General features: G+C 39.5%; 1 protein-coding gene across 3 annotated transcripts in view; it reads left to right on the top strand.

Moving 5' to 3' along the window:
• Positions 1–25,696, top strand: part of CRYBG1 (crystallin beta-gamma domain containing 1) — a 224,955-nt gene that overhangs the window by 167,000 nt on the left and 32,259 nt on the right. For all 3 annotated transcript variants that reach the window (XM_082404704.1, XM_082404703.1, XM_082404705.1), the window contains 5 exons: positions 4,215–6,501; positions 9,531–9,578; positions 9,665–9,783; positions 11,749–11,917; positions 14,462–14,601. In XM_082404704.1, the coding sequence (XP_082260830.1) occupies positions 4,215–6,501; positions 9,531–9,578; positions 9,665–9,783; positions 11,749–11,917; positions 14,462–14,601 (2,763 nt within the window). The remainder of the gene's footprint in view (positions 1–4,214; positions 6,502–9,530; positions 9,579–9,664; positions 9,784–11,748; positions 11,918–14,461; positions 14,602–25,696) is intronic.

Raw genomic sequence — 25,696 nt, 5'->3', positions numbered from 1 at the left:
GGATGTTACCATCCCCAAGGCTGGGGGTGTGCACAGGAGGAAGAAATCACTGTTGGTGTTTTGGAGGAAATGGGATTGTGCCTTGATGGTGAGTGTGATCTGTATAGGTAGACAGGACAGAGAGGGCACCCTAGGAAACTCTTAAGACCCTCCCCCTTCCCACACTCATCCTCCTCCGTCTCTCAGCACATGTGGAAAGTGAGTAGCTAAACTTTTTCCTACATTCACACATTTATTAAAAGAGCTGAGATTTTCACAGTGTTATCATTCTTTTTATATGTATATAAATTTATTTATTTTATTTCTGGCTGCATTGGGTCTTCGTTGCTGTGCGTGGGCTCTCTCCAGTTGTGGAGAGCGGGGGCCTCCCACTGCAGTGGCCTCCCCCGTTGCAGAGCACGGTTCCAGGCACGCGGGCTTCAGTAGCTGTGGCACGTGGACTCAGCAGTTGTGGCGCACGGGCCCAGTTGCTCCGCGGCATGTGGGATCCTCCCGGACCAGGGCTCGAACCCCTGTCCCCTGCATTGGCAGGTGGATTCTCAACCACTGCGCCACCAGGGAAGTCCACAGCATTATTATTCTTAAACTGAATGGATTCATTCTATTTGAATTCTTTGATAAGTAAGCTTAAGAGTAGGCAGTCCGCTTGGTAAACACTGGGGAGGAAATCCTGCTTAATGAATAACTTGAGCTACCTCACCAGCTGCCAACCTGGAGAACTTTGATAGAGTCAGCAATTTATTCTGCAACAGCAGCATCGGAGAAATAACCTGAGTGAATGATGCCCATTATTCGTAGAAGGCCAGTGTGACTGAACATTCAGACCTCCTAAGTGTGAGCCTTAGAGAAACTATGCTGTGTACCTGATTAAGGGTGCTGCTTCCCCTGTCTTCCAGTCAGAATACACCAGTGGAAAACCCGGAAATGTTACACTGTTAAGGGATAGGGTAAACAAACCAAGCAATCTCGCAATGAAACTCTTCTTCATGTGCTGTTTCCTGTGACAGAACTAAAGCAAATGTCTTTTTCTAAGGAGTGATTATTTCCTACGTAAAATTTTCCTTTGCCAGAGGCTCAGTTTAATTCTGTTTTGCGCACGGCCTTGCACTTGGTGAATCGGCAAACTATTGGAATGGAGAATTAATAATTCTTTCTCATCCTTTTACCCATTTATGTTTGACTGATGGATTTTTTTCAGACCCTTTAGTTTTTCCTCTGATTGTATTTCAACTGGAGATGTTACACGGATTATTTCTAAAAACAACTTGAATCTAAAATTTTATAGTTAAAACCATTTTATATTCCCCGAAAAATAATCACTGTGAAGCAGCATGTTTCTTGATGCTGTTAGAGAAATTATGTCTTCAGTTCTACCAAGTATTGAATGTTGAGATTCTTAAAATGGTATGTTTAGAATAAGGAGAATTTTCTTCTCATATTATAGCCATGGCTTCTTAGACTCCAGGATATTTTCCCTTCTCACATCTTAATGAAGGCATTACAACGTGAATTATAGGAGTCTTCCTTTTAATCAGTTTGAACCAGGTTAATTGTAGTGACTCTCTGTAGCAGAAGTTAATAGCACAGAAAGTTTGGTTGTAAAATGTATTTTGATCTTGGTGTAAATCTTTAATGTGCAGATGTGTGTGTCCTGTCCTTAACGTAGCTTATTGGCTAACCTGGAGCATTTTCCATTTACATCATAAGATCTACTTTGATATTTGACTGTTCCTTGAGCTGATTAGTGAGAATTTTTTAAATGTATATTCCCTGCTATGTGAACATCCCTCATTAACTGATAGCATTTGTAAGTTCTCTTATTTCTAATCCTCTCACTGGTTTTAGAATTTAATCTTTAAGGAAGTGCTCGTAAGTTAATTTTGCTTTTAAATTTCAGATAAGGGCCCACCGTGAGGGAGCTTAGATATCTTAAGGAGATATTGGGGAAAGCAATGCCGAGGAGAAATTCATGAGAATATATCAAGTTTAGTATTTAAATAAAAAATTTAAAAATGAACATCTAATTCTTAATGCTGTATTTGGGAAGGACATCTCAAGTCTTCTCAGTCTAATCATTTTCTCCAGAAGGATAAAGTGTCTTCGTCCAAGGTCCTACTGCCTGTTCCTTCAAAAGGCTCCTCAGGCCCAGCCTTCTTGAAGGCCAGTGAGTCCATGCAGGAGACAGTGTGAGATGTTAATGCTTCCCTACTTTGTGTTCTCATTATCGAGGTGGCCTCTAAAGTATGATTATCTTATAGCTCTCTTGATAATTTATTGACTCCTTGGATCATAAAGCTGGAAAGAACCAGAGGCGGTCATTGAGGCGAATCTAGTCTGATCCTATCTGGGGAAGCAGAATAGTAGAGTTGTTGGGAGCATGGCATCTGAAACCAGAACACCTGGCTTCTGTCACTTACTAGCTGTGTGACTTCAGGCAAAGTACTTACCTTCTCTAGACCCCAACTTCCTCATCTTAAAAGAGAATGTGTAAAATTGTACATGAGGCAAGCCATAGAAAGTGCTTGACGATCAGTGAATGTTAGTGGGTGTTATCTCTTACATTTTATAAACCACTAGACTAATGATTTAGACATTTTTGTTTTTAGCTTTGGAGTCTGTTCTTCTTGGAAAGCTTATATAAAAGTGATATATAAAACAGATAAGTAGGAGTGATTCTGGTTGAAAGGAGGGTGGTTGGCCAACAGTTCCATCCCCCAGTTTCTACTGTCCCCTGTTGCAGCCCTTGAAGAGAACCACAGGATATCTTCAATGATAACATGTACGTGTGTGAACCAGTACACACACATGTTCTAAACTATCTAGTTTTTTGTTTATTTTTACAGGTAGAGAAAGTAGAGTTCAGAGAGTTGAGGTAGCTTGACCAAGTTCACACAGATAATTGGTATAAGAGCCAGGACCAGAGCCAGAGGACGTTTTTTTTCCTCAGAAAACAGTGTGTACATTCAAAGACTTAAAATTTCCATTAGGGAGTAGTTACACCCAAGAAACGTGAGAAAGAAGGGAGACTCTCTTTGCCCCCAGAATGGTGGCAAAACCAACAACTGAGTAATTGATAAGTAAATTATGGTACATCTATATGATGTATTTTTATGCAGACATTATGAAGACTTTTCACATTTTTTAGTAACTTGAAAAATGTTAAAAATGTTAAATATAAGGTTAAATCTTTTTTTTTTTTAAGGCAAGATACCAAACTCTATGAACAGACTAATCTCAATTCTATTGAAAATATTTCCCTATGCATACAAAAAAGACGGGAAGTATACTAGAATGTTGACAGGGATAGTGTTTGAGTGGTAGGATTATGAGTGGTTTTTTGTCTTTATATTTTCTAAATGTTCTATAGTGAACACACTTGTGTAGTCAGAGAAAAATTTTATGGGGGAAGGATGAAGGGAATAAACTATCCAAAGAGGTAAATAATAGATAAATATTTTTTATAATCTCACTTTTGAGATAATGTAAAAAAAAGTTATGATAAAAAATACACAATTGGACTTCCCTGGTGGTGCAGTGGTTAGGAATCTGCCTACCAATGCAGGAGACACGGGTTCGAGCCCTGGTCTGGGAAGATCCCACATGCTGCGGAGCAGCTAAGCCCATGTGCCACAACTACTGAGCCCGTGTGCCACAACTACTGAAGCCCACGTGCCTAGAGCCCGTGCTCTGCAACAAGAGAAGCCACCTCAATGAGAAGCCCACGCACTGCAACGAAGAGTAGCCCCCGCTCGCCGCAACTAGAGAAAGCCCGTGCGCAGCAACAAAGACCCAACGCAGCCAAAAATAAAAATAAATTAATTAAAAAAAAAAATACACAATTGATTTTTGGGGAAATCATTTACATATTTAAAGTATGGGAGTGCATGAAGTATTTAAATTTGTTCTAATGTTCTTCAGTCCCAACTCTAGTGCCAAGCACTGTACTTATCTACTAGGTACATGAAAAACTTATTAGAAAACTTGTTACCCTCTCACCTCTAGCCTTTCTTAGCTATATAATTTTTCATCCCTCATACGGAAGCGAAACATCCATTAAAGGTAATTGATAGTATATTTAGAATTGTTTAAAAATAGTTTCATGAAAAAATGTTACCTATCAGAAAGATATTGGCTTTTCACAGTTTTGTAATAAATTGGTATGTTCACTTTAAAACCAAGGTTAATAACTTTATCTTGCTGCTTTATTCTTGCAGCCCTGCCAAGCCCAAACATGTGGAACTAAATCTTAAAACCCCTAAGAGTCTTGGCAGTTTGGGAAACAGGCATAATCCATTTAGCCAGCCAGTTCACAAAGGAAACACTGCCACCAAAATCTCCTTATTTGAAAACAAGCGGCCAAACAACAGCCCAAGACACACTGACATTCGAGGTGCGAGGAACACTCCTGCCTCTAATAAAACATTTGTCGAGAGGGCACAGCTGAATTTAGTCAAAAAAGCCAAGGAAATGGAGCAGCCTGAAAAGAAGGTGATGCCAGATAGTCACCAGAATGGTGTGCTGGGGAAGGAAACCTCTGCAGAAGCCAAAGTTACTGTTCCTGAAGAGGAGACTCCTGGTTCTCAGCTTAACCAAGGTGATAAGGTAGATGGGCAAACAGATGCTGGCTGCCCTTCTGAACCAGTGGTTACTGCTCTGATTCCTGTTAAGGACCACGAGCTCTTAGGAGAGGACGACTCAAAGGCTGCTGACAGCAAAAGACTTGAACGTGAAAATATGACTGATACAGCACAAGACAGCCCTGCCATTCTTGAGGCCAAAGATTCACCTCCAACAGCCATACCAAAGCCACAGGATGGATTTTCTGACTCACAGCACCCAGCTGGGTCATCTAATGGGCCTTCTCTTTCACTGGCTGCCCCCATTCCTGTGGATGATCCCAAAGACACATGTGCTCAAGCTCCTGTAAGCGGTTTTCCGTGCACTGATCTAAAAGTGTCAGAAAACCATAATGGATGTACTCTGCCTGTGTCTCATCAGAATAATGAGATGTCCCCCTCTAGACTTGCAGGAGGAGGAGGGGGAGAAAGAAGCCCTCCTTTGTCCCCAGAGCACAGCCTGGCAGCTATGGGAAATGAGTGTTCATCCAAGGTCCTTGTCCAGGTCAGGTCCTTCGTGCTCCCTGTGGAGAACACCAAGGATGTCCGCTCTCGGATCATCTCAGATAGCTCTGAAGTTGGAGAAGCACAGTTGCCAAGCTGTCACAATAATGAACTTGAAGTGGTTTCTGTTGCAAGTTGTACTCCCCAGAAAGAGGAAGTACAGGGCAATAAGAGCACATCACCCAAACACATTCATTGCACAGAGGAACATGTAGCAAAATCTGGCCCACAAGTCATGCCGCCCGAATCAGAAAAAACTCTGCCTATTCAGGGCAACGGAAAACCCCTGAAGACTGAATCCAGCACCACCAGCTACCCTGGCAACAGAAATCATTTAGAAACCCCTCAAAGACCCGATCAAAATGTTGTAAATGGCCAGGACAGTCCTGCCAGCCTTTTGAACATTTCTGCTGGTAGTGATGATAGTGTTTTCGATTCTTCTTCTGATATGGAAAAATTCACTGAGATTATAAAAAAGATGGACAGCGCAGTTTGTGTGCCCCAGAAGAAAAAGAAGGCCAGGATGCCAAACTCCCCTGCCCCTCACTTCGCCATGCCTCCTATTCACGAGGACAATTTAGAAAAGGTGTTTGATCCCAACGTGTTTACCTTTGGTTTGGGTAAGAAAAAGGAAGGCCAGCCAGAAATGTCACCGGCTTTACATTTGATGCAGAATCTTGACACCAAATCCAAACTGAGACCCAAACGTTCATCCACCGAACAGTGTGTCCTTTTCAAGTCCTTGCAAACTCACACTAATGGGAAAGGCGAGCCTCTGGCAGCTCCAGAAGTAAATGACAAGGAGAACAGGGATGTCACAAACGGTGGAGTCAAGAGATCGAGGCTAGAAAAAAGTGCACTTTTCTCAAGCATGTTATCTTCTTTACCACAAGACAAAATCTTTTCTCCCTCTGTAACATCAGTCAATACCATGACCACATCTTTCGACACCGCTCACAACAGTTCTCTTTCTCGGCCTTCCGTGTTACAGCCCGTGGCTGAGGGTGCCCCACCCTGTGGTTCAGAGAAAGAACAGCCAAGTCTGCCACCCAGCAACATAATGGTCTTCAATTTCAACTCGTCAGATACATCTCATTCGGGATTGGAAAGTCTGAGCTCCGTGGAAAAGTACCTGCAAAAAGAGGAAACCAGAAAAGATGTGGATTCACAAAGCAACCTACCCGTGCCAAAAACTACATTTTCTGAATTTTCAAAACTGAAGAACAATGGTGATATGGAAAAGGCTAATCATATTGAAAGTGTTCTTAAATCGAACTTGCCGAGCTATGGAAGCAGTGACACAGACTTCCCCGCTCTTTTCAAATCCACCCGGTTTGACCCAAGCATTTCTTTTTCTGGAATGTCATTATCAGATACCACAGTAAGTAGTAACATAGTATTATTTATGTGGGGTATTTTTAAGTCAGAGGAGAAGGGGAGGATGGGCAATTCATGTTATTTGTTTAAAAATGGTTATGCTCGTGTCTGATAGTTTTTTATTCATTCATCACATATTTGAAAACCTACTATGTACAAGGGATTTTAGAGTCCAAGAGAAAAGGTACTTAGATTCTGTTCTCAAGGCATTTGTAGTCTAGCAAGGAAAGTAAGCTACAAATATTTTAGGGCACTTGTGGATTTATGTGTTGTACCGTGAAAGGTGTAGATAAGGTACCTTGAGAGCTCAGAGACAGACAAGGTGTTTTTTCTTCCCTAGTTCTGTGTAAACATGCTCAATACTATACCTAGAATTTTGAACATTTATGAAGCAGCTTCCTTTATCTGGAAAAGCCTCCACCGAGGAATCTTGTTCCTAACCCTTTCTCTTGTACTTTGAGATTCACTCTTTCTTCCCCTTAGTAGCAATAAATGTTTATCCCACATGGTTGATAAAGTATTTTCTCTTTATCTGGAATTAGTTTTCATTAGGGAAATATTATTTTCCTGCAAAGCTGTTGGGGAGTAAAGAATTTGGTCTCCATTGGCACGTTCCCGTAACAGAGTAGAAAGGATGGCAAAATACCATTTTGAGAAACAGTTAAGATTTCTCCATCTTCTTTTATCTGACTGCTAGAAGTTGTTTTCTTTACTCAGTTTTTGATGTGAATTTGTGGCTTTCCGTTACCAAGCTTGATACTCAAGTTGAAAGAGGGAGGCAGATAAGGTTTAGAGCTCAGCTCTGCTAAGCCCAGAAACAGGAGTGGGCCTCTGTATTCCTGTTGCCCACCCCGTGAACCAGGCTACCTGGCAAGTGTAGATCAGCATCCAACACGGTTTATCCAGGCAGAAAATATCTTGCCCCCTTCCTCATTTGTACGGGGCACTGCCCCCTGTTTGAATTTGTTGTATTAGCTTTTGCTACAAGCCTATCATGGAATACAATTCTGGAAGCTCTTTCAAAATGTATAGTTGGATTTCCAGCAGAGGCTCAGATCCCTCTTCTCAAAAGTTTTCAAATTTTTTACTCTTAGGATACCATACACACACACACACAGATATAGATATAAAGTAAAAATTATTGAGGACCCCAGAGAGTTTTGTTGATATGGGTTATGCCTATTGGCATCTATTATATTAGAAATTAATACTGAGAAAAATGAGAACATACAAAATGTACATTCCTGTAGCCATCAGAGCAATGATGTAATCACATGTCATGGACCCTCTGGAAAATTCCGCACTACACCTGTGAGAGAAAGAAAGTGAAAAAGACAAATAACCTCTTCTTATTATGAAAATGGTTTTGACCTAATGGACTCCCTGCAGGATTATTGGGGACCCTCCAAGGACCCCTGGATTTCACTTTGAGAACCACTGCTGTAAACAGATAAAACTGAATCAGCCTATAGCACTTAGAAATCCTAAGATTTTTGAGTATTTCTCTGAAGCACAAAATTGCCACTGGTCTACTTCCCATTCATTACAGCATTATTCTCTCTTTTTAATCACTCTTAGATCACCTCTCTTATTTGACAACGAGTCTGACAACAGAATATACAGTTTCCCTATGGAGTCCCTTGAAAAACCCAATCAAATGGAGTAAAAAGGAGAAACAAAGTATTTTATACTTTCTCTAGGCCTTTTTATGATTAAAAAAAAAAATAAAAATTTTTTTTTGTTTTTCTTTACGCCTTGGGCTTTGTTGACTATATAACTATTCTCCCTTTAATGTCTTACCTGAATTTTATTTAAATATCAGGCTTTTTCTTTAGCTTGTCTTCTTGAAATGTGCATATATAAATAAGTATATGGCATTTTAATCTGTAATAATGCTCTACTGAGGCCCTTCCTGTGGTCTTTCAGGCATATTCCACCCTGGTGTGATGCAAGAGCGATCAGATCAAAGGCAATCCTTAGAACAGGCATCCTGTTCAGCAGTGAATGTAGTCCATGTTTTATAATATTTTTACATGTGTAATTACTATTTTTATTATCTTAGGCATTTCTGGTTTTACTGGTCTTGTCAGATGGTCTTGAAAATGATTAGTTTTGGAGCCATATAAAAATATATTTTGTTCATCAAAAAGGAGGGATTAAAGTAACCATGTGCAATGTACATTGTGAAATATACCATAAACACTTTATTTAGACTAGTTATGTGATGAAAAAACGGTAATTATAGATTCAGATAAGATGTGTATATGAACACATAAAATGGATTCAGCTCATTCTAGATAAGTGATTAATCCATTAGAATTTCTCTATTTATTTGAAATTATACTGAGATTGTTTGAATTACGATCTCTTAGCTGAGTTCTTGTTCTGTGAACTGATGTAAAACATAGGTCTGACTCTTGTACCCTGAACTTGCCAGATTGGTGGAAGTATCCTAGGCATTTAAATGAGCAGAAATTGGAATGTCAAATACAGTTAGAGGGGGAAAAAAGCCCTTATTTTAATAGAGTCAAAGAGAGTTCGTTTTTTTTTGTTCATTTTTATTTATTTTTATTTTTGGCTGCCTTGGGTCTTTGTTGCTGTGCGCAGGCTATTTTTCGTTGCGGTTCCTGGGCTTCTCATTGCGGTGGCTTCTCTTGTTGCAGAGCGTGGGCTCTAGGTGCGCAGGCTTCAGTAGTTGTGGCACTCGGGCTCAGTAGTTGTGGCTCGCGGGCTCTAGAGCGCAGGCTCAGTAGTTGTGGCGCACGGGCTTAGTTGCTCCACGGCATGTGGGATCTTCCGGGACCAGGGCTCGAACCCGTGTCCCCTGCACTGGCAGGCGGATTCTTAACCACTGCGCCACCAGCGAAGTCCCGTCAAAGAGAGTTTTAAGGCAACTTTGGCATAGATCAAGGTAGACATGTTTCCAAATTGACAAATATGAGGCAAATACGATCTTAAAGGATCACAGGAGGAGAAAAGAGGACTTTACATAAAGTTTAATTATTTGTTGTGTTTTTGTTCATCTGATTACAGCCACTTAAAGGAAGTGTCCAGAATAAAATCAATCCCCGACCTGGAAAGGTAAGATTATTTTCTATTCCTAGTCTAGATTTCATTTTGATCTGTTAAAGTGCAGTAAAACGTGCTACCACTCTCACTTTCTTTAGGTGGTGATATACGGTGAACCCGACGTCTCAGAGGAGTGCATTGAAGTGTTCAGTGACATTGAGGATTGCAGCTCTTGGAGCCTCTCTCCTGTGATACTGGTAAAAGCTGTTAGAGGATGGTAAGAGTGACACTTTGTGTTTCTGACTTGGAGGGTGTGTGTTTCACATTTTTAATTACCCTTTTGGTCATTAATACTTATTTTAAATTATGCCCTTAGCAATGTAAAGGGCAGACAATACTAGTCATAGTGAATACTAAAAGAAATTCATGTCTAAGAAATATAGTTTATAATGTTATTTCTGATTATAGGAATGATGCATGTTGTTGTTAGAAAAATCAGAAAAGTGCAGCAGTATAAGTTTCTTTTTCCCACATAATGTTGGTTTGGACTAATGAGCACCAGAGTCCATAATATACTTTTTTTTTTTTTTTTTTATAAATTTATTTATTATTTATTTATTATTTATTTTTGGCTGTGTTGGGTCTTTGCCTCCGTGCGAGGGCTTTCCCAAGCTGCGGCAAGCGGGGACCACTCCTCATCGCGATGCGCAGGCCTCTCACCATTGCGGCCTCTCTCGTTGCGGAGCACAGGCTCCAGACGCGCAGGCTCAGCAGTTGTGGCTCACGGGCCCAGTTGCTCCGTGGCATGTGGGATCCTCCCAGACCAGGGCTCGAACCCGTGTCCCCTGCATTGGCAGGCAGATTCCCAACCACTGCGCCACCAGGGAAGCCCCATAATATACTTTTGGTTTTTGAATTTTCAATGAGGTTGAAAGAATTGCACTACTCATGTTGATAGGTCATAGTCATGTTGATAGAATTTTTAAAATTCTATAAGAAAAAACATCTTTGCTAACTTTTTAAATGACAGTTCAGTGAAGGACTAATCTAAATTTTATTTTCTAACTTTTTGACAGCAGATAGTTTTTATTAAGTAAAGAAACCGGTGAAAACAATTATATTACCAGCTTAATTGCTTTGAGGAAATACACAGGAAATTGAATAAAGAAAAGAGGTTTTAAAAAAAAATCACTTACCTGGCATAAATACTTATCTTTAGTACCTATTTATAAACTTGTTTAAAAGAAAGAGTGTAGGACTCTAGACATTTATGGTTTAAAAAATTATTAAGCTTTTCTTTAGGTCTCCATTTGATTAAATATGCAGCATCTTTCCTCTTAGGTTTTAGATATTTTAATATATTTTTCTGTATAGTCAACATATTCATTAGAAAAATACAATTAGCTTTTGTTCTTAAATTTGAAAACTGAAAGTTACAATTTTGTTTTTAATGAATAGTGATTCTTCAACTTTCGTTGACTTCTCTCTTAAGACCAGCACTGTCATATACTGTCATGAGGTTTTTCTTTAGTGTTTGGATGTTGTTGGGAAGAATACTTTAAAAATGCTTTCTGGGTCACTAAAGTTAAAGTATTACATAGTATATCTGAAAGTTGCTAAGAGAGTAGATCTTAAAAGTTCTCATCAATAGAAAAAAAATTGTAACTGTGAGGTGGTAGATGTTAACTAAACTTATTATGGTTTAGTTCATTTTGTAATATACACAGATATCAAATCATCATGTTGTACAACTAAAACTAATACAATGTTATATGTCAATTAGATCTCAATAAAACTGGAAAAAATGCTTTCCATTAACATGCATGTAGTAGTCCTTTGTATCGATATATCCATTGATATGGTTCTAATATATAAGTTAAAATCCCTCAAGAGAAGTGTTTTTTACATACATAAAAAGAAAAAAATTACAATAAACGTCCATTTATCTGACACATTACTAAGTCTCCACCAACTGGCAATTCTATAAAACTTTAGTAGCTCTATAATGTTCATATTGATAGTCAAAAGTTCTCTAAAATCCTGATAAAATTCTTCAGTTATCAGAGGTTAATTATGCCCACTGAAGTTTTAGTTTTAGGGAGAGTTTTTGCTGTTTTAATTGCTAGAGAATTGGCCACTAATATATGGTATATATATATAGTGGCTATTGGCCAGAATATTTGCGTATTCAAAATCTCTCTAACCAAGACTGGCTAATAGTTTTGCTATGTTTTATTCTTAGCTGGATTTTGTATGAGAAACCAAATTTTGAAGGACACTCCATCCCCTTAGAAGAGGGAGAATTGGAACTGTCTGGTCTCTGGGATATAGAAGATGTTTTGGAAAGAAGCGATGACGAGGCAGAGTCGGCTAAGCCTGTGGTGATTGGTTCAATCAGACTTGTGGTCCAGGTAGGTAAAATTAGTAAGCTTTTAATAAAGGCAAACTGGATTTCATCCGTTCTTTCAGCAAATATTTATTGAATGCTGGGTATGATTCTTTTGAGAGAGAGTTTCATTTTATGATAAAAGTGGGACAAATATTTGGTGTTTTATGGATGTGTTTTCTGTATTTTAAACATTTGTACATGTTAAATGAATTAGAACTAAGAAACATTCTAATTGGTTAGTCATCTTTTTCACAATAAATCCTGAAGGTAAATTTCTCATTCCGGCCCCCCATTCCCATCTGCAAATGTATTTTACTTAATAACCTAGTTTTGATGAGTTCTGTATGAACAGATTTTTCTTTTTTTTAAAATAAATTTATTTATTTATTTTTGGCTGCATTGGGTCTTCATTGATGCACGTGGTCTTTCTCTAGTTGCGGAGAGCGGGGGCTACTCTTTGTTGTGGTGCGCGGGCTTCTCATTGCGGTGGCTTCTCGTGTTGCGGAGCACAGGCCAGATTTTTCTTAGTTTTTTGGTTGCTGTGCGAGTTCTTATTACCTTGAGTGGCTTACAGGAGTTCTGTTTTGGAAAAATAAATAATCCAAAGATAATTCAGTTGATCAACTCTGGTGTTTCATGTGGGTTTTTAGAAAAATAGGTATTTAAGTCCACTTTACGGATTGGGTAAAAATTTCTTGGTCCCTTATTCGTTGTTGAGGAACTTGTATCAGTTCTTCATGGTTCTTGGGATTTGATGATTCTTCACCTTTTAAAAATGTAAAAGGTATCTTCCAAGTGAAAAAACTCCACTTGTGTACTAGACATGGGTGTTGGGGTGCAATAGGGAAAAAAGCCATGTTCCAAAATGAGAATGAGTAAGAATGACTAACAGCTTTTGACGGAGGAAAATGTCACCTGTTTCCTGGGTCAACATTTCTGAGCGACTTAGATGGTAATATTGGTATTCTAAACGATTTATCTCGTACTAGTTTTAAGTACATAATGTGATGAACCTTATGTAAGACATGAGAAACACCATTTTAAAATGTCATAGTGGGATAATTTTCCTGCAGTTTTTATTTATTACTCAAATAATATTGGTAATAAAACAATATTTTAAACTATCATCCAAAATCCCATCTCTCATGAAGTGTCCTCCCTTCATTTTTCTGAATTCTCTACTCTTTCTTGGCCATGTTATAATCTGCTTTTTCTATAGTTGTAATCATAATACAGGTACAGTGTTGTTTTCCTTTAGAACTGTGATTCTCAATCCTTTTTTTCTCTCTTCATACCGCTTTCCTGAAGGTTACACTCCCATTTGTAACATCTCTCAATGATTTGCAACTGGGGGAGGTACTAGGATCTGGTGGGGTGGGGATTTAGGGATCCAGGAAGGTGGGCTAAGGGAAATGAAGCACATTGGTAAAGAGGCCTCCTGTTTCCCCTGATAATAGCAGACGTAAGGTGAATTAATGCTTTTCATGTTATTACATGGTTTGGGGTTTAACTGAGCATCATATTCCACTGATACGATACGCTATCATTTATTTTACTTTTCTTCTTACTGTGGGACTTAGGGAAAAACTTACCTTAAATAATACTGCATGAACGTTTTTGTGCATTTAATAATGTATACATTTTCTGATTTATTTCCTTGGGGTAAGTTTTTCTGAATGGTGTCATGTTAAAGAGAAGGAATACTTTTATGGCTCCTAATATGTGATGAATTGTAACTTTTTACAGATTGTGTTTATGGTTTCTTGACACATAAACATAAGTCACGACGTATATTCAAGGGGGTCACCTTTTCAGTTCACTAAATTTGTTCCTTTTGTTAATGTTTGAAAGAGCTGCCCCTAAACTGACCCAAGTGTTACCATTTTTTCTGTACCTCAGTTCACCTCGCTCTGCAACACAGAAGAGGTTCAAAAAACATTCGATCAGGGCTCAGGCACTCAGCCAAGGGAGGCCTTTTGTAGAGTGTTTGATGGACATGCGGTGCATGGAATAGTGACCAAAGTGTAGAGATTTAAATCACCATAAACGTGTGCCTTTGCCTTTATGACTTAGACCAAGCCGACATCATAGTCAAGGAGAGTTACCGCAGGGGGCTTATGGGCACAAAACAGCTGAGGAAGATTCCAAGTGCAACCACTCTATAAACCAGTATCTCTGGACGTGGACAGTCACAGGAGAGCAAAGGAACTAAAACTCATGTTACCAAGGAAAGCGAAGCGGTTTTTTTTTTTTTTTTTTTCTGTGAGGATGAGAGAAATAACTATGTTCCAAAACTCTAAAATACATTTCTGGTGATCTTTACTTGAATGTAACACTGAGATATATGACTAAACCAATGTGTCTGCCCTGAAAGATCATATATTATTAGGTCATGGGTGAAAACAGGAAAGGGATAAAGTGGCAGGTGATCTGTGCAATCTATGTGTATGTTTAAAGCTTCTTTAAATTATTTGAAAAGAAGAATAATGAGCTTACTGTAGAGTTTAATACATGGTGTCCTATTATACATGTATACGTGTTTTCATTTTTCTTTTTTTTTTTTTAGGATTACAGAGTTAGTCAGATTGACTTATTTACTGAACCAGAAGGGTTAGGACTTCTAAATTCCTACTTTGATGATACTGAAGAAATGCAGGGGTTTGGTATGATGCAGAAGACTTGTTCCATTAAAGTACATTGGGGCACGTGAGTATTTTATTACCAATACAATTTTAATGAAGCCCTTTTTTGAGTGTAAAAAGAGGACTTAAGATACTCTGTCTCTGATTTGTTGTCCTGTTAAGTAATTATTGACTACAAGGTTTTATTATTTTTTTGATAAGGCACATAAAAATCTGATATTTTTGGTTACTGTGTTACCTGTGTTCTTATGATTCAGCTCTCTTATAAACAATGATGATTTCTTGGAGGAAATGCAGGGAGAAAACTGCATTTTTAAAAAAAATTAATTTATTTTTGGCTGCATTGGGTCTTCGTTGCTGCGCACGGGCTTTCTCTAGTTGCAGTGAGTAGGGGCTACTCTTTGTTGTGGTGTTCAGGCTTCTCGTTGTGGTGGCTTCTCTTGTTACGGAGCATGGGCTCTAGGCACGCGGGCTCAGTAGTTGTGGCTCATGGGCTCTAGAGCGCAGGCTCAGTAGTTGTGGCGCACGGGCTTTGTTGCTCTGTCGCATGTGGGATCTTCCTGGACCAGGGATCAAACCCGTGTCCCCTGCATTGGCAGGCGGATTCTTAACTACTGCACCACCAGGGAAGTCCAAAAACTGTATTTTTAATGTGGGGATTTCCTTATTGCAAAGGAACCTGATTCATTCAAAGCTGAGTTGCAGATTATACCTTCAGGGTAATTCAAAGGAGGTAATTGAAGCATGTGTGCCCCTGATATTTCAGGTGGGATGGAGGCCAACATGCATGCTACTTCCTCTAACATTTTCACACAATGCTTTCCAAAGCGCCTAGAATGTTGGTTTCAAAAATCACAGGAAATTGCAAGGGTATTTTGAAGGAAATGGGAATATCTCAGAGGAGAAATTAGGCTAGAAAGTGCAGGTTGCAGAACTGAAGCTTGTGGCTTCTGCAGTGGAGTGCACAGCCCAGGGCATGTGACAGACATCCCCTGAGATGCAGGAAAAAACACTAAAGCTTCTTTATGTATTATTTAAAATCTTCTTTTCAAATTTTCTCTTTGTGTATGTTTTCTAATCAATTCATAATATATTCAGTGGTTATATATATAATTTATAAATATTATATATTCAGAGACTGCTCAAGAGATTTTATTAACGGAATATGCGTAAGATAATACATATGTAATGAGTCCGAAGGTAAATACTACAAGAAACATAAATTATGGAGAGGGACAGTGGAAGTGCTACTTTAGAGAGTGGTCGGGAAGGTCCCTGGTGACCTTTAAGCAGAGACCTGAGGAAGTGAGGGAGTCAGCTGTGGGACATCTGAGGGAGGCGGAGTAGGGGAGTGTCCTAGGCAGGAAGCCCAGCATTTGCAAAGCCCTCCAGGGGATGTTTGGGCAACAGGTCGGAGGTCTGGCTGCAGTAGAGTGAGCTAGGAGGACCAGTGATGGGAGAGAGGCCTCGTGTCATGTCAGACCTTGAAGGACTTGGGAGGGATTTTAGGTGGCTCCAAGTGACGTGAGAACTCATTGGAGGATTTTGATCTAACTTGTGTTTTAGGAGGATCACTCAAGCTGCTGTGTAAAAATAGATTGTAAAGAGGTAAGAATGGAAGCAAAGAAACCAGTTAGGAGGTCACTGCATTTACATAGGCAAGAGGTTTTGGTGACTTGGCATGATAGTAGTGGTGAAAAATGGTCAGATTCTGGATACATTTTGAAGACAGAACCAACATGTGCTGACAGATTTTATGTGGGGTGTGAGGGGCTGAGGAATGTACAGGGTTTGGGACCCCAGCATTTACCGGAATGGAGAAAACTAGGAGGGAGAATGAAATCCAGGAGTTCAGTTTGTGAGGTTAAGTTGGAGATGCCAACTGCACATTCAGGTAAGAGGTCAGGAAGGTGACTGAATGCATGACACTGGAACTTGGGGTTGGGGTGAGGCTGGAGATAAAATCAGGAGTCATCAGCACGGAACCCGGTGCTAGACAGGATCTCACGGGGAGTGGGTGTAAAGAGCAGAAAAGGCATCTGAGCTTCCGGCACTTTTGTATCTAGTGATTGGTAAGAAAAGGAGGAATCTAAACAAAACAAGTGTCTTCATCTCTTACTGCCTTTTACTTTTTTCACATCAAAGAGATCTCTACATCTTTTTTCTCAAAGCATTTAATGTTGAGAAATATCACTTTCCTTAGAAGAATGAAATAGGCGTCTGCCGTAATATTTTAATCTCCATTTCTGGAAGGTTTCATGACTCAGGCTTGGGCTATGTGGAAGCATAATGAGCTACACTTTATAAAGTTTCTTAACCTTGACAGTAAGTTTAACCTAGTTTTATAGGTGGTAGTTACAAACCAGTAATGTTTTACAAGTTTTGATGGGCTTGCATGGCAGTAGACTTTTTTTTTTTTTTCCTGGTTCTTTATTTCCATTAGGATAATAGAAAGCTGCCTTGGATGTCAGCTCAGAGTTTGGGGTCATTGAACTTGGTCATCTTGGGACCAAGTCAGTAGTACTTTTACAGATCTCCAAGGAGAATCTCATGGGTTGGGAGAATTCAGCTGATAACAGGTATACCCAAGCTCATGTTGCTTCTGTTGGTGCAGCAGTCCCCTGAACTGGTGTAAGAGAAGACTTTGCTGGGGGTGGTGTAGGGGGCACAGCACTTGTTTAGATTCCATTAGGAGATTTATTTCAGGGCCTGTTCACTCTGGATTAGGTTTTGCTACACATACACAAATTAAGAGTATTACTTGTCAGTTTCTTATTTGGGAAAGTGAGACATTTCTAACTCACTTTTCCTTTCAGATTCTGTTGCGTGTGATTTGTTTTTAAACCTTTGTTTAAAGCAGCTGGCTAATCCTAGTACCCATCCTTGTAGAGGTGAGGGTGCATCTTTTTTTGAGTATATTTCTAATAAACAAAGCTAAGGAATTTTAGAACTTCAAAGGGAGCATTATGAGCATCTGTTCCAACACCATCATTTAACCAAGGAAGACAGGTTTTGGTCACTTTCTCAAGTTGGATTAGTTGTTAGGATTAGTCGTCAGCAGAACAGGTACTGGAATGCAGGTGTTCTGAAGTCAAGGGACATTTTTTAATAGCCACATATTCTTTGATCAGTGCTGTTATGAAATATTTGATATATAAGAATATATGTATATGTGAATTACGAAGCCTAGTAATCAAGCCCCCACGTGCCCATCACCCAACTGAGAACCTCACCGTTACCAATGCTGCTGCAGGACCTGGCTCCTGCAGGAGCCCGCCTGCTCCCATCCCCCTGACTTCTCTACGTGTGTGACCCCTCTCTGAAATTTTGTGTTTTTCTCATTCCCTTGTTTTATAGTTTCATCCTATAGTATCCGTCCCTGCACTGTTTTAGTTGTGCTTGCTTTTGAACTTTATAAATATGTTATCAAACTTCCGTGTGGCTTGTTCCTTTTTCTCTACGTTGTTTCTAAGATTACCCATATTGATGAGTATATCTGTACTTACTCTTTTTGTTTGTTTTAAATTTATTTTTTTGCTGCATTGGGTCTTTTTTTTTTTTTTTTTTTAAATAGGACTTTATTCACAGGACTCTTGGCCTCTAGAAATGTTTTGCATTGAAAGAAAGCTATAAAAAATTGATCTTTTCTTTAGAATTGTTTAAAAGTTTTATATGTTCTATAACCACACGTAAAAATTATGACTGATGAATTCAGTCAAGCTCCAAATATTAATCCTCTGAAAGTAGCTTTTAGGTTAACATTTTAGGTGTGGCTCAATTTTGTACCTTCAGTTGACTTGTCATCTATTGAAAGAAGGCCCACTTGGATGGGAGCCCCATCTTCCTCTCTGCCTTGACCCAGGTGGACCTGTGCTCATACACACCCTACTTGTAGACATGACCTTTTCTTAGATTTCAGCTCTCTGATGGGTTCAAGAAATTTTGTAATCTTCTACTTTATCCAGCTTTTTCTTCTTGTTAGGATAACACTCTTCTCAGTTTTCTCCATCTTAAGTGGAAACCAGCATCCCCATTGTGATAATTTTTTTAAATTAATTAATTAATTAACTTTTTTATACAGCAGGTTCTTATTAGTCATCCATTTTATACACATCAGTGTACACATGTCAATCCCAATCTCCCAATTCATCCCACCACCACCCCCTCCCACTTTCCCCCCTTGGTGTCCATACGTTTGTTCTCTACATCTCTGTCTCTATTTCTGCCCTGCAAACCAGTTCATCTGTACCATTTTTCTAGGTTCCCCATATATGTGTTAATATACAATATTTGTTTTTCTCTTTCTGACTTACTTCACTCTGTATGACAGTCTCTAGATCCATCCACATCTCTACAAGTGACCCAATTTCGTTCCTTTTTATGGCTGAGTAATACTCCATTGTATATATGTACCACATCTTCTTTATCCATTTGTCTGTCGATGGGCATTTAGGTTGCTTCCATGTCCTGGCTATTGTAAATAGTGCTGCAATGAACATTGGGGTGCATGTGTCTTTTTGAATTGTGGTTTTCTCTGGGTATATGCCCAGTAGTGGGATTGCTGGGTCATATGGTAATTCTTTTTTTTTTTTAATATATTTTTTTAAACCATATTTGCTTATTTATTTATTTATTTATTTATATTTTATGGCTGTGTTGGGTCTTCATTTCTGTGTGAGGGCTTTCTCTAGTTGTGGCAAGTGGGGGCCACTTTTCATCGCGGTGCGTGGGCCTCTCACTATCGCAGCCCCTCTTGTTGCGGAGCACAGGCTCCAGACGCACAGGCTCAGCAATTGTGGCTCACGGGCCTAGTTGCTCCGCGGCATGTGGGATCTTCCCAGACCAGGGCTCGAACCCGTGTCCCCTGCATTGGCAGGCAGATTCTCAACCACTGCGCCACCAGGGAAGCCCTTCATTGTAGTTTTGATTTGCATTTCTCTAATGATTAGTGATATTGAGCAGCTTTTCTTGGCCATCTGTATGTCTTCTTTGGAGAAATGTCTATTTAGGTCTTCTGCCCATTTTTGGATTGGGTTGTTTGTTTTTTTAATATTGAGCTGCATGAGCTGTTTATATATTTTGGAGATTAATCCTTTGTCCATTGATTCGTTTGCAAATATTTTCTCCCATTCTGAGGGTTGTCTTTTCGTCTTGTTTATGGTTTCCTTTGCTGTGCAAAAGCTTTTAAGTTTTATTAGGTCCCATTTGTTTATTTTTGTTTTTATTTCCATTACTCTAGGAGGTGGATCAAAAAAGATCTTGCTGTGATTTATGTCAAAGAGTGTTCTTCCTATATTTTCCTCTAAGAGTTTTTATAGTGTCCGGTCTTATATTTAGGTCTCTAATCCATTTTGAATTTATTTTTGTGTATGGTGTTAGGGAGTGTTCTAATTTTATTCTTTTACATGTAGCTGTCCAGTTTTCCCAGCAGCAGTTATTGAAGAGACTGTGTTTTCTCCATTGTATATCCTTGCCTCCTTTGTCATAGATTAGTTGACCATAGGTGCGTGGGTTTATCTCTGGGCTTTCTGTCTTGTTCCATTGATCTATATTTCTGTTTCTGTGCCAGTACCATATTTTCTTGATTACTGTAGCTTTGTAGTATAGTCTGAAGTCAGGGAGTCTGATTCCTCCAGCTCCGTTTTTTTCCCTCAAGACTGCTTTGGCTATTTGGGGTCTTTTGTGTCTCCATACAAATTTTAAGATTTTTTGTTCCCATTCTGTAAAAAATGCCATTGGTAATTTGATATGGATTGCATCGAATCTGTAGATTGCTTTGGGTAGTATAGTCATTTTCACAATGTTGATTCTTCCAATCCAAGAACATTGTATATCTCTCCATCTGCTGGTATCATCTTTAAATTCTTTCATCAGTGTCTTACAGTTTTCTGCATACAGGTCTTTTGTCTCCCTAGGTAGGTTTACTCCTAGGTATTTTATTCTTTTTGTTGCAGTGGTAAATGGGAGTGTTTCCTTAATTTCTCTTTCAGATTTTTCATCATTAGTGTATAGGAATGCAAGAGATTTCTGTGCATTAATTTTGTATCCTGCAACTTTACCAAATTCATTGATTAGCTCTAGTAGTTTTCTGGTGGCATCTTTAGGATTATCTATGTATAGTATCATGTCATCTGCAAACAGTGACAGTTTTACTACTTCTTTTCCAATTTGTATTCCTTTTATTTTTTTTCTCTGATTGCCATGGCTAGGACTTCCAAAACTACGTTGAATAATAGTGGTGAGAGTGGATATCCTTGTCTTGTTCCTGATCTTAGAGGAAATGCTTTCAGTTTTTCACCATTGAGAATGATGTGTGCTGTGGGTTTGTCGTATATGGCCTTTATTATGTTGAGGTAGGTTCCCTCTATGCCCACTTTCTGGAGAGTTTTTATTATAAATGGGTGTTGAATTTTGTCAAAAGCTTCTTCTGCATCTATTGAGATGATCATATGGTTTTTATTCTTCAATTTGTTAATATGGTGTAGCACATTGATTGATTTGCGTATATTGAAGAATCCTTGCATCCCTGGGATAAATCCCACTTGATCATGGTGTATGATACTTTTAATGTGTTGTTGGATTTTGTTGATGATTTTTGCATCTATATTCATCAGTGATATTGGTCTGTAATTTTCTTTTTTTGTAGTAGCTTTGTCTGGTTTTGGTATCAGGGTGATGGTGGCCTCATAGAATGAGTTTGGGAGTGTTCCTTCCTCTGCATTTTTTGGAAGAGTTTGAGAAGGATGGGTGTTAGCTCTTCTCTAAATGTTTGATAGAAGTCACCTGTGAAGCCATCTGGTCGTGGACTTTTGTTTGTTGGAAGATTTTTAATCAATTTCAATTTCATTACTTGTGATTGGTTTGTTCACATTTTCTATTTCTTCCTGGTTCAGTCTTGGAAGGTTATACCTCTCTAAGAATTTGTCCATTTCTTCCAGGTTGTCCATTTTATTGGCATAGAGTTTCTGGTAGTAGTCTCTTAGGATGCTTTGTATTTCTGCGGTGTCTGTTGTAACTTCTCCTTTTTCATTTCTAATTTTATTGATTTGAGCCCTCTCCCTCTTTTTCTTGGTGAGTCTTGCTAATTAATGGTTTATCAATTTTGTTTATCTTCTCAAAGAATCAGCTTTTAGTTTTATTGATCTTTGCTATTGTTTTCTTTGTTTCTATTTCATTTATTTCTGCTCTGATCTTTATGATTTCTTTCCTTCTGCTAACTTGGGGTTTTGTTTGTTCTTCTTCCTCTAGTTCCTTTAGGTGTAAGGTTAGGTTGTTTATTTGAGATGTTTCTTGTTTCTTGAGGTAGGCTTGTATAGCTATAAACTTCCCTCTTAGAACTGCTTTTGCTGCATCCCATAGGTTTTGGATTGTCGTGTTTTCATTGTCATTTGTCTCTAGGTATTTTTTATTTCCTCTTTAATTTCTTCAGTGATCTCTTGGTTATTTAGTAACACATTGTTTAGCCTCCCTGTGTTTGTGTTTTTTACATTTTTTTCTCCTGTAATTGATTTCCAGTCTCATAGCATTGTGGTAAGAAAAGATGCTTGATATGATTTCAGTTTTCTTAAATTTACTGAGGCTTGATTTGTGGCCCAAGATGTGATCTATCCTGAAGAATGTTCCATGTGCACTTGAGAAGAAAGTGTAATCTGCTGTTTTTGGATGGAATGTCCTATATCAGTTAAATCTATCTGGTCTATTGTGTCATTTAAAGCTTGTGTTTCCTTATTAATTTTCTGTTTGGATGATCTGTCCATTGGTGTAAGTGAGGTGTTAAAGTCCCCCACTATTATTGTGTTACTGTCGATTTTCTCTTTTATAGCTGTTAGCAGTTGCCTTATGTATTGAGGTGCTCCTATGTTGGGTGCATATATATTTATAATTGTTATATCTTCTTCTTGGATTGATCCCTTGATCATTATATAGTGTCCTTCCTTGTCTCTTTTAACATCCTTTATTTTAGTCTATTTTATTTAATATGAGTACTGTTACTCCAGCTTTCTTTTGATTTCCATTTGCATGGAATATCTTTTTCCATCCCCTCACTTTCAGTCTGAATGTGTCCCTAGGTCTGAAGTGGGTCTCTTGTAGACAGCATATATATGGGTCTTGTTTTTGTATCCATTCAGCAAGCCTGTGTCTTTTGGTTGGAGCATTTAATCCATTCACATTTAAGGTAATTATCGATATGTATGTTCCTGTGACCATTTTCTTAATTGTTTTGGGTTTGTTTTTGTAGGTCCTTTTCTTCTCTTGTGTTTCCCACTTAGAGAAGTTCCTTTAGCATTTGTTGTAGAGCTGGTTTGGTGGTGCTGAATTCTCTTAGCTTTTGCTTGTCTGTAAAGTTTTTGATTTCTCCGTCGAATATGAATGAGATCCTTGCTGGGTAGAGTCATCTTGGTTGTAGGTTCTTCCCTTTCATCACTTTAAGTATATCATGCCACTCCCTTCTGGCTTGTAGAGTTTCTGCTGAGAAATCAGCTGTTAATCTTATGGGAGTTCCCTTGTGTATTATTTGTTGTTTTTCCCTTGCTGCTTTCAATAATTTTTTCTTGTCTTTCATTTTTGCCACTTTGATTACTGTGTGTCTCGGCATGTTTCTTCTTGGGTTTATCCTGTATGGGACTCGCTGCGCTTCCTTGACTTGGGTGGCTGTTTCCTTTCCCGTGTTAGGCAAGTTTTCGACTATAATCTCTTCAAATATTTTCTCTGGTCCTTCCTTTCTCTCTTCTCCTTCTGGGACCCCTATAATGTGAATGTTGGTTGCATTTAATGTTGTCCCAAAGGTCTCTTAGGCTGTCTTCATTTCTTTTCATTCTTTTTTCTTTCTTCTGTTCTGCAACAGTGAATTCCACCATTCTGTCTTCAGATCACTTATCCGTTCTTCTGCCTCAGTTATTCTGCTATTGATTCCTTCTAGTGTAGTTTTCATTTCAGTCATTGTATTGTTCATCTCTGTTTGTTTGTTCTTTAATTCTTCTAGATCTTTGTGAAACATTTCTTGCATCTTCTCCATCTTTGCCTCCCTTCTTTTTCCAAGGTCCTGCATCATCTTCACTATCATTATTCTGAATTCTTTTTCTGGAAGGTTGCCTATCTCCACTTCATTTAGTTGTTTTTCTGGGGTTTTATCTTGTTCCTTCATCTGGTACATAGCCCTCTGCCTTTTCATCTTGTCTGTCTTTTTGTGAATGTGGTTTTTGTTCCACAGGCTGCAGGATTGTAGTTCTTCTTGCTTCTGCTGTCTGCCCTCTGGTGGATGAGGCTGTCTAAGAGGCTAGTGCAAGTTTCCTGATGGGAGGGACTGGTGATGGGTACAGCTGGCTGTTGCTCTGGTGGGCAGAGCTCAGTAAAACTTTAATCCGCTTGTCTGCTGATGGATGGGGCTGGGTTCCCTCCCTGTTGGTTGTTTGGCCTGAAGTGACCCAATACTCGAGTCTACCCGGGCTCTTTGATGGGGCTAATGGTGGACTCTGGGAGGGCTGACGCCAAGGAGTACTTCCCAGAACTTCTGCTGCCAGTGTCCTTGTCCCTTGCTGAGCCACAGCTGCCCCCTACCTCTGCAGGAGACCCTCCAACACTACCAGGTAGGTCTGTTTCAGTCTCCTATGGGGTCACTGACCCTTCCTCTGGGTCCCGATGCACACACTACTTTGTGTGTGCCCTCCAAGAGTGGAGTCTCTGTTTCCCCCAGTCCTGCCGAAGTCCTGCAATCATATCCTGCTAGCCTCCAAAGTCTGATTCTCTAGGAATTCCTCCTCCCGTTGCCGGACGCCCAGGTTTGGAAGCCTGACGTGGGGCTCAGAACCTTCACTCCAGTGGGTGGACTTCTGTGGTATAAGTGTTCTCCAGTCTGTCAGTCACCCACCCAGCAGTTATGGGATTTGATTTTGCTGTGATTGTGCCCCTCCTACCATCTCATTGTGGCTTCTCCTTTGTCTTTGGATGTGGAGTATCTTTTTTGGGTGAGTTCCAGTGTCTTCCTGTCAATGACTGTTCAGCAGTTAGTTGTGATTCTGGTGTTCATGCAAGAGGGAGTGAGAGCACGTCCTTCTACTCCGCCGTCTTGAACCAATCTCCTGTGTTGGGTCTTTGTTGCTGTGTGCAGGCTTTCTCTGGTTGCGGTGAGTGGGGGCTACTCTTCCTTGCGGTGAGCGGGCTTCTCATTGCGGTGGGTTCTCTTGTTGCGGAGCATGGGCTCTAGGCGCGCGGGCTTCAGTAGGTGCAGCACTCAGGCTCAGTAGTTGTGGCATATGGGCTTCAGTAGTTGCGGCTCACGGGCTCAGTAGTTGTGGCTCGCAGGCTCTAGAGCACAGGCTCAGTAGTTGTGGCGCACGGGCCTAGTTGCTCCGCTGCATGTGGGATCTTCCCGGACCAGGGATCAAACCCATGTCCCCTGCATTGGCAGGAGGATTCTTAACCACTGTGCCACCAGGGAAGTCCCAACCACTGACTTTTTGAAGAATTTAGATCAGCTGCTTAGAGAATGTGCTACATTCTGGATTTTCTGAGTGTTTCCTCATGTTATCATTTAACTCGTTCTTCTGTCACCTGAATTTTCTGTATACAGGTGGTTAGGTCTGCAGGTATGATCAGATGCAGATTGAAGAGTTTTGACAAGGTTGCTACTTCCTATAGGTAGTGGTGTATATTCATGCTGTATCACAACTTGTGGTACATGCCAGCCTGCTTCTCATTAACGATCCCAAGTTTGATTGCTTGGTTAAATTGGTGCTTCCCACATCTCCTCATTGTAAAGGCATATTTCCCGCTTGAGATTCAGAGCTCACCCTCCTTTGAATAACCTCCAAGTTGACACGTTCATACTTAATCTTTTGAGTACCCCGTTGGTTTCTGTACGTAGCCAACATTCATGTGCAGCCATGTCTGGAGAATAAGACTTAGGATCCAGCCGGAAATACTGTTTTTTTGTTTGTTTAAGAACAGTGAACAAGATAAGACCAGTTTTTCTTGTCTGACTCAAAGGGTATTTCTGAAAGTAATTATGCAAATGTTTTTAATGAATGGATGGCCATTGTTATTAGTTCAACAATATTCATTTGTATGTATACTTTTGTTATTTTTTAAAAAGTTCTTTATAGTCATACTGTTTATTCATAATATAGGCAAAAGCTCGTTACCTGAGTACATGGGAAAAT

This window comes from Balaenoptera borealis (assembly GCF_965194805.1).
Source record: "Balaenoptera borealis genome assembly, chromosome: 9".
In the NCBI taxonomy this organism is placed as follows: Eukaryota; Metazoa; Chordata; class Mammalia; order Artiodactyla; family Balaenopteridae; genus Balaenoptera; species Balaenoptera borealis.
The sequence above is the reverse complement of the archived record's forward strand: the minus strand, read 5'-3'. Positions and strand labels throughout refer to the sequence as shown.